Source organism: Camelus bactrianus, chromosome 18 (genome assembly GCF_048773025.1).
Source record: "Camelus bactrianus isolate YW-2024 breed Bactrian camel chromosome 18, ASM4877302v1, whole genome shotgun sequence".
Classification (NCBI taxonomy): domain Eukaryota; kingdom Metazoa; phylum Chordata; class Mammalia; order Artiodactyla; family Camelidae; genus Camelus; species Camelus bactrianus.
This window is the reverse complement of record NC_133556.1, coordinates 1,541,409-1,554,480: the sequence shown is the minus strand read 5'-3', so window position 1 is coordinate 1,554,480 and position 13,072 is coordinate 1,541,409. Positions and strand designations below refer to the sequence as shown.

The 13,072-nt window shown below is 62.9% G+C and overlaps 1 protein-coding gene across 2 annotated transcripts in view; it reads right to left on the bottom strand.

The window, feature by feature from the left end:
* Nucleotides 1-13,069, bottom strand: part of LOC105078180 (kinesin-like protein KIF19) — a 39,659-nt gene extending 26,590 nt beyond the window's left edge. The window contains exons 1-9 of one of the 2 annotated variants that reach the window (XM_074345533.1): nucleotides 12,730-13,069; nucleotides 10,780-10,860; nucleotides 8,818-8,928; nucleotides 7,520-7,607; nucleotides 6,455-6,591; nucleotides 6,139-6,264; nucleotides 4,961-5,155; nucleotides 1,854-2,006; nucleotides 1,151-1,273 (exon numbers count right to left, since the gene is read on the bottom strand). In XM_074345533.1, coding sequence (XP_074201634.1) covers nucleotides 1,151-1,273; nucleotides 1,854-2,006; nucleotides 4,961-5,155; nucleotides 6,139-6,264; nucleotides 6,455-6,591; nucleotides 7,520-7,607; nucleotides 8,818-8,928; nucleotides 10,780-10,860; nucleotides 12,730-12,810 — 1,095 coding nt within the window. In that variant the 5' untranslated portion in view covers nucleotides 12,811-13,069. The remainder of the gene's footprint in view (nucleotides 1-1,150; nucleotides 1,274-1,853; nucleotides 2,007-4,960; nucleotides 5,156-6,138; nucleotides 6,265-6,454; nucleotides 6,592-7,519; nucleotides 7,608-8,817; nucleotides 8,929-10,779; nucleotides 10,861-12,729) is intronic. The other variant, XM_074345534.1, reaches the window with a different exon arrangement.
* Nucleotides 13,070-13,072: the final 3 nt, after the last annotated feature.

The following is a 13,072-nucleotide window of genomic DNA, read 5'->3' as shown; positions in this document are numbered from 1 at the left end:
TTTGGCTCCGGACTTTGATGTAAATTATATTAGTGGAGCTTCTATGATTTTGACCATTTTTCTCTTCCAGCAACGTGTCTTAGAGGCGGTCTGTCCGCACGTTCTCTGTCTACCCCGTTCTCTGTCACAGCTGCAGAGCGGGCCGTGGGAGGGACACACCGAGGGCTTGTCCCGTCCCCTTCGTGGGCACTTTGGGGCTTTCCTGTGACATGACTTCCCTGAGCACGTGGGTCCGTGTTTCTCTGGGAGACTCGGAGGGGACCCTGCTGGCCTCAGGGCACACGCGCTCTGTGAGTTTTACTGGATGTGCTGGGTGGCCCCACGTCTGCACGGACACTTTTTATCCCTTGCCGGGTCCCCCTCAGCGGAAGACCCCTCTCAATTCGGCCTCCTCTGTGCCTCTTCCTTGCAGTGGCCTGGGGGTCTCATTTAGAGCACTTGCCGCAAACTGGAAACGATGTCTGCGTCTGTGAGTTCATGTGAGTCTGCCGCCCCCGCTGCTGTGCTCAGGGTCACCCCCCACCCGCTGCTGTGCTCAGGGTTCCTGTGGGAGCAGAAGCTCCGTCTGTTTTTTTTTTTAATTTTCATCAAGGCGCCTAGCTCAGAGCCGGGCGCCAGGGGAGCTCATCTCATGTCACAGAGGTTGAAGGCATGGACTCCAGAGCCAGGCTCTCTGGGTCCCACACCAGCTCTGCTCCAGCCGTGGGAGGCTGGAGAAGTTGCTTTGCCTCTCTGCTTCAGCTGCTCAGTCTGTAAAATGGGCTGATAGGACCTGCTTCCTAGGGAGAGGGTCACTGAGAGTTGCATTAATTCCCACCGGGAGCCGGGGCCCATGGGTAAGTCCCCACCTAAACACCCTGAGCCCCGCGAATGTGGCCTCATTTGGGGGGAAGAGGTCTCTGCAGATGTAATTAGGGATCTTGAGATGAGATCATGCCGGAGCAAGAGGGCCCTACAATCAACACAGGAGGAGAAGGGGAGACACAAAGTGGGGGAGGAGGCTCCGAAAGTAGCAGAGCCTGGAGGGACGCGGACACAGGTGGGGTGCCAGGAGCCATGGGAGCTGGAAGGGCCCCTCCCCTCCAGCCTCTGGCAGCAGAGCCGTGGGATTCAGAGCCGGTGGGTGAGCAAGAGGGAGGGAGGGCCTCACCCTCGTCTTGATGTTCTTTGCGCGGTAGGCGTACAGCAGGGTGCATCGCAACTCCTCGAAGTGCGTGCTGGCCGGGCTGACGTGGGCGATCATCACCGTCCGGCTGTTCCCGCCCAGGGCGTCCTGCTCCGAGGACAGCGAGAGTCGGGGGTGGGATCCAGACCCCCACCTGCCCGGCGGCGCCGCCCCTCCTCCACCCGTCCCCAGCTCTTCAGACCCTCCTGCCTGAGGCTCCTGCTCCAGACCCTGAGAAGGCAGCTGGGGACCAAGGGGCCAGCAGTGGGGGTGACGCTCGGACGAGGTGGCACCGCTGCAGGCCCACCCGTCTGACTTGTGCTCTGACGCGGGCAGATTGGACCGAGGCCAGACGTGCAGACATGGATTTGCGGCTTGGCCCCTTTGTCTGCTTGCACCCCGCCTCGCTGTGGAACAGAGCTGACAGCACTCAGCTCAGAATGAAGAGAAGTTGTCTTGGTCAAACTGTCAGGATGGGACAGGTGGTCCGGCAAAGGAGTGAGTGGCCTGTCCCTGGGAGTATGCAAGCGTGGGTGGATGGAGGAGTCAAAGAGACTAGATATGGTTTCTACAGAGAAAACAGCGATTTTCCTGCCTTCGGGGGTTCCTGGAAGGGCCCTCAGATCCAGTAAATCCTGAAAGTTGCGGTCAGAGGTAGCAGTGCCCCGCTCGGGCCTGGGGCTCATACCTTCAGCAGGCGTGTGAGTTTGCTGTCCCGGAAGTTCATGTACTGCGCCCGGCTGCCGCCCTTCTCGCTGAGAGCGTTGATGCAGTTGCCCAGCGCCAGCAGGGAGCGGTTGATGTGGGCGCCCTCCTTCATCCTCACGCCTCGGTTCTGGGTCTGCGTGAGGAGAGGCCAGGCTGGCGGGGAGGTGGTCTTTCCCTTGCTTGCCGTCTCCCCACCCCGGGCCCCAGGGGAGGGGACCGAGGTCTGGAGGGTGCGATAACCCCGCCCCACCCCAGGAGGCTCAGGATGGATGCACTGACCACACTTCTGTAGAGCTGGGGCCAGTGACAGAAATAACACTGGATTCTGCTGTGGAATACTACACAGCCAGTAAAATGGATGGGGTAGAGCTATTTACCAATGTTGAAAAGACACTCACTATTAAATGAGATAAAAATTGGGTCAGAGGGATGTCTGTGCAGAACAATCCCACTTTTATAATAAAAATATAAATGTGTGTGTCTTCATGAGGCAACACCCACGCCAGTCTCAGCTTGGTCCTCCTGCGGGAGCACCTGCCCGACCTCACTCTCTGCAGGGGAGACCACATCACCCTGTATATTTCCTTCAAATCTCTTACACATTTGATATTTCCTTAACTGCTCCCCACAGGACATAAGCCCCATGAGTTGGCCCTGTGTCCCCAGAGCCCGGACACTGGTGGGTGTCTGGCCCACAGTGGGGCTCAATGGCTGTGTGTGGAGCAAATGCGTGGAGATGCATGAAGGGGCCTTAGGAGGACACCCGCCAAACGGCTGTCGGGATGACTTCCCCTCCGTGCAGCCATTGCGGGGATGTTGATTTTCTTCCTTCGGCTTAACCGCATTTTCCGTACTTTCTGTGCTGAGTTTTATTACATTTGAAATCAGGAAGAAGAATGACATTTTAAGGGCACGGGTTTAGAGCCAGTTTGGGGCGCAGTTTGAGAATAGCTTAAACGACTTATCCTGGACGGATCTCCCAATCTGTCTCAGTCTCCTTATTTACAAAAGGGGCAGTCGCCCCGGGTCACAGCCAGGATTTAATGGGCAACACATGTAAGAGACCAGCTCAGAGCAGAGCCCACAGAAGCGAGCGGTAGACGTGAGCTGCCGTGTCCCTGAGTGGGAGCTGGTGTGCGGCAGGCCTGGGGCTGCTGGCATGACCCAGGCGCAGCAGCTTCTCAGGTATCACGTATCTGTGCCACAGATTCAAGGGGCTTTCTTGGAGAACTCGTGCCCTGGAACAAACTCTTTCATGAGCAATTTTCTCTGAAGAAACGACAGACCATGAGAGCCAAGCAGATCCTAAAGACAGCGCACTAGGCCACCTGAGTATACAGCTTAAAAACTAAGGCCCAGAGAGGGACAGTGGCCTGCCCAAAGGCACACAGCAAGTTGGAGCAGAAGGAGAACAAGGACCCAAAGCCTCAACCTCCTGAGTCTGGTGGCCTCTCTCAGCGCCAAGTCCAGGGGAGACGGGCCCTACCTGCCCCTGAGGACATGGCACTGTCCAGCCGGCACAGGCAGAGCCCAGGCCTCCGTCACACTCAGCTTCGTGAACGTGAAGCTGTGTGCACCCCCATCTGTCTGTGTATCAACCACGTCTCTTGTTTTCTCTATTCTGAGGCTTTGTCATCGGGGGACCCTGCTGTCCCTCCCAGGATGGCCGGGTCCTAGAGACAAGCCACTCACCCATGAGCACAGGCTTCAAATGCAAACCAGCCAACCCAGAGCCTGCCCCACCCCCTCCTCCAGGGGCCCCCACACTCTGGGCCACTGTCCCCCTGCCCTCGTCAGCAGGGACAGCCCCTGTGCCCCAGGGCCCACTGGAATGACCCAAACTAGCTGACCCCAAGCCTGCTCACCCTGCCTTCCCACAGAAGCCATAACAAAGTCTCTGGCCCACGTGATCCCCGCTCCCCCCCCCGCCTCCTGCCCCCCCCACCACGTGGCCCTGCGAGGCATCCCGTGGTCCCCACCCCACCCCCCCGGTCCGGGAGCTGTGAGTAACTCGCTATCTTCTCGGGGCGGTCATCTCTGATGTGTTGGCCTACTGCACCTCCAGCCTCATACTGTATTAGTATGTTACTTTTAGACCTGTCGGACTGTGGGCCAGCTGGTCAGGCTGCTCATTTCAGCAGCCCAAGGGCAGGGCCAGGTGCAGGGCAGGTGAGTGAATGAGTGAAGAGATGCAATGACCAACACACTCTGAGGACGCAGAGCACACAGTGCAAACTGCAGGAGGGGTATCAGCCGTGAAAGGTACAGCTCTGGGCCGGACCCCTCCCGTTGTGCACGGCGTTGTCACGGCGAGGCCACGCCGCCACCACCAGAGCCTCAGCCCAGCATTGGTAACACAGGCGTGAGGCCGCCCACCTCACAGACTTGGGGTTACGGGACTTATGAGTGCTAAGTGCTGGTGCCTTGGAGGGATGGGAGAGGCGTCCCTCGCTGGTAGCGTTATTGTTCTGGCACTGCCTCCATCCAGCACCCTCCCTGTTCCTGCCGCTGGGCTGGGTGGTGTCCCTGAGGACCGCTCGGCCCCCAGGCAACGGTGAGCACAACCCTCACTCCCAGCGACAGGCGCCACAATGGCTGGAGCAGGGGCGAGGGGGCAGGCAGGCGGGGCGCGGCCTCCCGACCAACACCCCCCTCCACGCGCGGCTCCCTCCACCTGACAGGCTTTTCCTCAGGCTCAGCTCTGAGGCCCCACAACCACCCCACCCTCCTGGGTGCCACAGCCTCTGTGTGACCCCAAATCTCAAAGCACAGCCTCCCTGTGCTGTAATTATCTGCTCACACATCTGCCTCCCGCCCGCCCTGAGAGGCTCCGGGCTCCCAGCGGCAGGTCTGGGTGCAGCTCGTCTCTGTGTGTCTGGTGCCCCGGGAGCCTGCCACACGGGGCGCCCTCCCTGAATCCTGGCTCCGCGGCCCGGCCGCCAGCGCGCGGTTAGCGGGCGCCTCTCCTGGGCCAGGCGCCGGTCTCGGTGCTGGAGAAGCTGCTGAACGAGGAGGGACAGTGTCCTGCGCATGGACTAGCCAGCAGATGGACACAAGGGGAGGAACTGTGACGAAGAGGCCAGGAACCTGGGACGCCCGCTCTGAGCCCGCCAGGTCCACCATGAAGAGCCTCCCCAGGCGCACTGCCCCCGCCAGGTTGGTGGCGCGACTGCGCTGGCGCACGGTGACCTGCAGCACGGCGTGGGAGCGGGATGACGTCTGGTTGGTGGCCGTGGGCTCCTGCGTGCGCTGCCGGTTGCCTTTGGTGAGGAGCTGCATGATCTGAGGACCGAGGCAGAGGCGGGAGGCTGTCAGGGCCCCTGCATGCTACACGCTCTCTCCAGAACAAGAGAAGGAGGGTGCACCCCTGAGCCCCTTGGGGTGCCTCTTCCCCGGCCCCCGTGGCTGGGCTGCAGATGGCAGAGCCTCAACTGGTGGAAGCAATTTCTGGTTTGCGGCAGGAAGTGATTAATGAATCCGCCAACTGAACCAGCGGGAGTCGCACTTGTAGCAGCCCTTCCCCACCTCTGCCCGTGGCAGACATCACCAGTGGATTATCCGTCTCTTCCCCAGACAGCCCTTTCAATACAGAACTCCAGGCGGTTGTAGGGGTCTGCTGGAGTTAGCGGGTGGTCTGAAACCCTTTTGTGTGCAACCAGCGGTGGAAATCAAGCCAGTGAGCCTCTGCTGGGCACCCACTGCGTGCCGGCGGGCGAGGACCACAGAGCATGCGTGGAGGGAGACTGACATGCCCGTTGTTCCTACAGAATAGGCCCTCCTTCCCGACCCGGGGCCCGCGAGGGGCCATCAGGGCAGGGTCTCGGGTCGAGGCCGTCACGGCTGGAGAACACGGTCACCCAGGGGTCGGGGGCCATAGGGAGCAGCTGAAGGGTTCTGGGCAAGTGGGAGGGCAGCACCGGGAGAGGCTGGAGGGCAGGGCTGTGGGAGCAGTACTCAGGATCAGTGTGGCTCTTAGAGGTGAGGCTGACCGTGACCGGCAGGGCCCGCCTGGGGTGCTGCGGGAAGGTGGATTCCACACCTGCACGTGGACGCAGAGGGAAGGCTGCGTGATTCACTGGTGATGCCTGCCCCGAGCGCAGCAAGGAGGGCAGGACAAGGGTGGCTGGGGTGGGCAGGCATGGGCTGCTCCCTGAGCCCAGGAGCAGCTGTGTGTCTGGCTCTGCTCTCTGAACCTGACCGTGAGGGACCTTGTGGGGACTGGTGCCTGCCAGCGTGGCTGCCACGTGTCCCCCCGTGGGCCTCACCTCCTGGGCGTTGGAGGTGGAGACCTCCGTGATGCCTGCAATCTGGATGCTGCCCCTAGCATCTTCCCTCAGGTCCAGAAACCCCGAGGACGGGTTCAGGAGATCCCGGATGGCTTCGTTATAAATCTGCATGACACAGAAATGCTGGGAGCAGGAGCTTTGGTGCAAAGGCAGCAGTGCAGGGACCTGCCTGTCACTGGCGGTTGGCACCTCCAGAGGGGACGCGAATGCCGGGAAGGCGGAGGCTTCCCACAGGCCAGGGGCACCTGGGGTAACAGGTGGCGGCTCTGCAGCCGAGGCGGGCGGGCGGGCTCACCTCGAGGTAAGATGTGGACACGCTGCAGTCCGCGCTGTCTCGGGTCTCCTCGATGGCCCGGAGGAGGTGGGTGAGGGTCTGCAGGTAGATGCCGGGCTCTGCGTCCGTGCCCAGCATGGTGTGGGTCTTGCCGGCACCTGCGAGGGGAGCAGGACGCCACCCAGGTGGGGCTCCTGAGCTGGACTTGGGCCCCACCCCGAGCCTGGCCACGCCGCGGCCTTTACTAAGCAAACCGCCCCTGCCCTCTGGCACTCTCGTTTTCCGTTTTGGAAACAAGGAAAATAAAACCACCCTGTCTGAGCCTCCTGATGGCTGCTGTGTGGAGGGCACCTAGGCAGGCAGGGAGACTGGAGGATGTAAAGCAAAGGCGCAGTCAGCGGAGGGAGGCTGGATTCCCTGCTCCAAATTTGCTTTAAGGTGTTTGTATTGTTTCTGTAATAGAATTAACGAACGTGCTAAACTTTCTAAGCAGTGCCTCACCACCCTGTACCCCGTTCGCCCCTAGAGGCAAGGACCAGCTGGCCCTTTTCCTTTGCTAGAGCCCAGAGCATAGTACGTGCTCCCTAATGTTTTTTGAATGAATGAATGAATGAATGAATGAAATAAACAAGCTGTGGCTTTGAGCCAGGCTTCTCAGGGCCTCCGTTTCTGCACCTGCAGGGGAAGGGCCGTAGGGCTCACCCAGCACTGACCCTCTGCGATTCTAGTTCTTAGGAGAGCAGCTTAGCGTCTAAGTGTTTGCCGATCCCAGCCTGTCACTGCAGAGAAGAAATCTGTGGGCTCCCATGGGCAGCAAAGTGTAGGCTTGGGTTGAGTGCCAGGTTCACTCCTACCAGCTGTGTGACCTTGGGGAAGTCCCCTCACCTCTCTGAGGCTCAGTTTTCTCATCTGTGATGGGGCGGGGGGGCTCTACCTGCCTTTTGGGGCTGCTGCAAGGACCAAAGGAGCCAGCGGATGAAGAGGGACCAGCGCACGGCCAGCACACAGTAGGTGCTTTGTGCTGCTGGAAAGGGTTCCGCTGCCACCAGCCCCATCCCCTCCTCGGGACACTGCCCGTGGCCGTACCTGAGGGGCCGTAGGCAAACATCGTCGAGCTGTATCCAGAAACCACGCCTTCCACTAAGTGCTGGGTGGTGGCACGGTACACGTCTTCCTGCGGACAGACAGAAGACCATCCAGGCCAGCCCTAGTGACTCGCTCCTCCGGTGAAGCGTGGCAGCCGTGGTGCTGTGGGCCGGGCCCCGAGAGGCCTGGCAGCGCCCACCTTCCCGCCTGCTCTGGGGCCGCCATGCTGAGAGGAAGGCCAAGCTGCACGGAGAGGCCACCTGTGGGAGCCCCCGGTGCTCCAGATGAACGCCCAGCACCACAGGAGGGCCTGCCCGGCTGACCCCCATCCACCCAAAGAGCCACGAAGGATGGTGGTGAGGGCTGTTTGCAGCCTCGGCCCTGCTGCGCTGCAGAGCCAGCGGACAGGTGGGAGCCGTGGCTTCTTGGCAGTTGAGGGGGCTGTGCTGAGTGCAGGAGTGCCCTGGGCACCCCCCACTGTGGGAAAGACATTTGGGTGCAGGGTGGGAGTGAGCACGGACCCCTGCGTCCCTCACTGGGCTCTGTCCTGGGGCCAAACATCCCGCTGGCGTCACCACCCCGGAGACGTGACTGTCCCACCTCGAGAGGCTGGGTTCAAGTCCTGCTTGGCCGGGCTCAGGAGTAAGCACCTCCCCGTGTGTCACCCACACTGAGCCCGGGCCGCCCTCTGTAATGTGAGGGTCAGAACATGCTGGACGGCCTTCTGTCCTTGGTAAAGGGCGGAGGCGAGGAGTGCAGCCTGACCCCACACCTCGTCTGTGGAGCGGGCGCCGGGCAGCCTCCGCCAGACCCTCCCCACTGTGTGCTCACAGCGGCCTCCTTCCTCCTTCAGGTCTCTCCTGACACACTCTCCCTCAGGAAGGCCTTTGCTCGCCTGGCTGGTCTCCAGGACGGTGCTTATCACAAGTTTGTCTCCTGTCTGTCTATCTGTCTTGCTGGGATGTGAGCCCCTGTGGGCAGGGAGTGTGTTCTAGCCCCGTGGAGGACAGGACAGGACTTTGTTGGGTGGATGGGTAGGTGGGCAGACGCACGGACACACAGAGGAATGAATGAGAATGTGTATAAAGCCTGGGCACCTGGCAGCCCCCCGCGTCCCTGGACAGGGCCTCTGCTTCTGCCCTGGGGTGACCCAAAGTGCCAACCTCCTTGATCTTCAGGGAGATTCCTGAAGATGAGACGCCATAGATGAGGCCACGTGGCTGCCAAGCCCCCACGTGAGGACACCCACGGCGGGCCTGGCCCCGCGGGGACGTGGGGCGGTGGGGAGGGGCGGGCACCTGGGATGCCTGCTGGTCGAAAACAGTGTCGAAGATGAAGGTCTTCTCCCGGGACCGGTGTGTGCACAGCGGGTCCTCGGGGTCCTCCCCGGGGTCCATCAGCACCACCACCTGGGGAGTGAGAGGCAGGGTTGGCAGGGGATTGGGCCGCAGGCCCCCCTCCACCCCGAGGCCTGCTGGGCTCTGCCTCCAGCCGACCCATCCCAGAGCCCAACCAGCGCCCAACGCGGACAGCAGCCCAGACGCCCACCAAGCGCCGGGCCTGGGCGCCAAGGGCTCGTGAAGAGCCACGCCAGCCACAACGCCCTGCAGGCGGGGAAGGGGCTTTGTGGACCGAGCCAGCAGCCTCACTCCTGCACTCTCCCCATGCAACCCAGGGGACAACCCCTCCCCACCCAGTGACCTCCTGCTCCGGGGGCTGTGCTGCCCAAAGGAAAGGGGAAAACGGAGGAGGGGTCCCGGGTGCCTGGGGAGGGACTGCACCCATCAGCCCTGCCGCCCTGCGCTGGGCCCCCGAGTGCCCTGGCACCCCTGCCCGGGTCCTCTCCTTTCCCACAGAAGCACGTCCTCATAGAGCAGGGTGTCCCGGGGCCTCTGGGGGCACGAGGCTCGAAGGAGCCTGTGCCGGGGCTGGAGGGCAGGGCAACAGAGACCAGCCGAGCTGTTTATCCTGGTGCTCGGGGCCTGGGGGAGCTGTGGAGTCTTAGGGGCCCAACTGGGCGGCCCAGAGCCTGCCACCGGGCCGCCTGCCCACTCAGCCGGGGGTGGCCAGAGCCCCCGGGAGCTCTGTGCCAAGATCTGGGGAGACTGGGACCATTGTGAGAGCCACTGCAGACTCCAGCAGGCCATTTGCCTCAACCGCTATTTCAGAGGCACCGCCTGCTCCCTGGCACTTGCGTGCTTTGATCAGTGGTGCACACAGTTCCCGGCGTGACAACGGGGGGCCTGTGGGCCGCAGCCCCCGCCCCGGCCCTGCTAGCACCAGACTCGTAGCTGATACTTGGCTGTCGTCACCCTGTCTGTGCCGAGCCCGGGCCCACACCGTGTCCTGAGCCTGTCCCTACATCCTGCCTGCCAGGGCAGTCACGTCATGGACCTAGTTAGCCTGGCGCTGCCTCCAGGTCAAGGCTGTGGGAACGCTCTCCACAGCTGAGCCAGAGCCCCTCCTGTAAGCCTCCGTTCCCCGCAGTTTAACCCCGTCTTGCCTGTTTACACCCCTGGTTCCTCTCCCCTCACGTCACCCCCATCCCGTGGGCAAGCCCCAGCCGGCCTCTCCTCCATCGGGGTCCTTTGCCTCAAGAACAAACACACCCTGGGAACATCCCGGTTAGAGCGGCCTTTCAAGGACAAATGGGGGAATCCAGTTTGGGAACTACGTTTTGTTGGACCCCCAACTTTGGCATGTATTCCGGTCAGTGAGGACCCCAGGCACCACCACGCCTAAGCTGCACGGATGGCGCAGCTTCCGAGCCAGCTTCCAAGGAGCAGGGGTCGGGGGCAGCGTGCCGCCCCGGGCCTGGGGGCTGCAGTCACCGGGCCTGTCACAGCCGCACATCCGGGCGGCCGCCCTCCTGCCCGCCCCCGCCCCCGCCCTCCCGGCTCCCGTGAGGGCCTGGAGCTGGCCTCTCCTTAGCGCCCCCCAACCTCTCCCCCTCCTCCAGGCTGCCCACGTGTCACCAGAGAGGACGTTTGTGACCGCCTCTGTCCGCTCTGTTCTATGCGCACTCAACTCCCCAGTGTTCTGTGTTTATCCTGTTTGACCCCCACCCCACCCCACCCCACCCCACCCCACCCCACTAGGAAGTGAGCTGGGGGAGGCGCGGCAGGCCCTGGGTTCCCTCACGCCAGTGTCTGGAGCGCCGGTCACTGAGCACTGACCTTACTGATTCTGGAAGGGAGGGAGCGAGGTGGGTGAGCACACGTGGGAGGGTGGGGGGCTCTGACCCCGCGACGCAGCCTCACCTGGTCGCCCGCCTTGTGGGCGACGACGGTGGCCCCATCCTCCAGCTCCAAGTCACTGAGCGGGCGGATCCGAAGCGCCACCTGTGGGCAGGACACCGCGAGGCTGCCTTCCAAGGCCCCCACGAGGGAGCCCCCGGTCCTTCCAGTGCAGAGACGCCCGCCCAACCTCCCCTCGCCTCCCAGGAGCCTCCCACTCCCGGTGAAGCCTTGAAGCCTGGCCGGGCGGGGACCTCCTCACGCAGAGCCTGAGCTTGCTCAGCCGCACGACGGGGCTGAGAGGAGCCTCGTGAACGCGGTGACCCTGCCTGGTCTGAGCCGGGGCGACTGAGGCCCAGAGAGCTGAAGTAACTTGCCAGGGTCGCACAGCTGCTACGGGGTCTTACCGCTGTGCCCCGCTTCCTACCCACCCCCGAGGGACCTGACCTCCACGCGGGCTGCGAGCACACTCAGGGCCCTGCTGCCCACCGTTCTCTGCCCGGCTCGCCCCCTGGTTCTAAGGGGGCCCTGCAGGGCACGCTCTGGGGTGGCGCTGACCCAGGCCTCCAACCTCCTTGGCCACGCAGGAGCCGTGGGCCCAGCGAGCCAGCGCAGTGCTTCTGGGCCTCTGCCGCCCTGCCTGTAATGGGGGGAAGGTTCCTCCCGGCAGGAACGGTAGCTGTGGCTCCCCTGCCACCTAAACGGGGACCCGAACACGAGGGCTCTGTGACTAGCCTGCAGGTTGGGGGCAAGACCCTGGTCCCCACTCACCGCACTGCCTGACGGGCCTCACGTCACCCGGGACACGGGCCTGATCAGGCCCGGCTTGACTGGGTGGGAGTTGGGGTGAGGTGAGAAGCAGGGGGTCGCTAGGTCCCTGTGAGGGAGGGCTAAGCAGCCAGGGGCAGGACCTGTATGGGGACCCGGGCTGACGGCAGAGGCCTGACCTATGACACGCGGGCACTGGGGGGCAGTGTGTCAGGAGGCCAGGGCAGGGAGGATGCGGCCCAGGGACAGTCTAGGCACTCGGGGGAGGACGCTCACCATGAGCTGCTGGTCCTTGGGCTCCACCTCCCCCACGGCAGGGCTGTCCCGGGCCGGCAAGGAGCCGGCAGCAGGGCAGGAGGGCATGGCTGGCAGGGGACAAGAGCTCCTGGAGACACCTGGAGACACCTGGCTGCAGTCAGCCCTGCCCCAGCCCTGTGACATCAGCAGGGCCCCAGGAGCCCAGCTAGTCCCCAGTGTCTCAGCAACTCCAGGCCGGCCCATGTGGTTCAGGTGGGGCCCTCACCTAACGCTGTGGCAACCCCGGGGTGCTCTCAGGCCTCACCTGGTCTGTAGGTGAGCCCATCAGAGACCTACCCCAGGCCTGGTGCAGAAAGCTAGCAGCTAATATTTAAATAATTTCCTCAAAATACTTCTCTCCTCAAAGGCACGTTTCTAAGTCAACCTTGCCAACGACCCACAGGTTTCTGATCAGGATGTGGTTTTAGGCCCCTTTCCCACGCTGCCTGCCCCACACCCAGGGCCCGACTCGCGTTAACCACCAGGCATGTTTACTGCTTAAACGCTGCGCTCAACTTTTCCACTGCAGTCCCCAAGGAACTCACTGGGCCGTGACCCAAGCAGGCTGCACCTGCCAGGTCGCGCAGCCACCCGCCGTGCCAGGCGCCCAGGGCCCCGTTCCCGCCGGGGACACAGGGGCTGCTACCAGGACAGAGAACCGCTGCGCCCTTTGGCGTAAACCACGAGACTGGACCCACGGAGCTCAGGCTTGGGAAATCCAACTTAGCGATTCCAACCACCGAGAGGGAAGGCGCCAGAGGCCCACCCACACGAGCGGGGTTGTGTCTGAAGTTGATTGACTACGGGGTCACCGTGGCTTCGTCTGGCCCCGCAGCAGCAACCGGCCATACTCGCTCGCTCGCTCGCTCGTCTCAGGCAGGGTCGTGCTGATCGCGCCCGTGTTCTCACCCTTGGCGTCCAGGTCAGTGCTGGGCTCCAGGGCCTCTCAGCCACGTGAGCGAGGCCAGGGGAGGAGAGGGCCCCTCCCATGAAGGCCCGGCCTCTGACCCACCAAGGACTTGCTGGAGAGCCTGCCTCCAGGCTCCGACTGGAGGGCAAGCCCCTCCCATCCTGACTGCTCTGGAGACACACCGGACACCAGGACTGCGCAGGGGGCCGGGCACCCACCCCTATGCCCAAGCAGGACACTGGGGACACTCTGCACCCCCACACCCTTGGGACAGGTCAGTTAAGTCCTCTGTGATGGGCCAGGCCTGGGGAACCCGGTCTATAGAAGACAGATCAACACAAG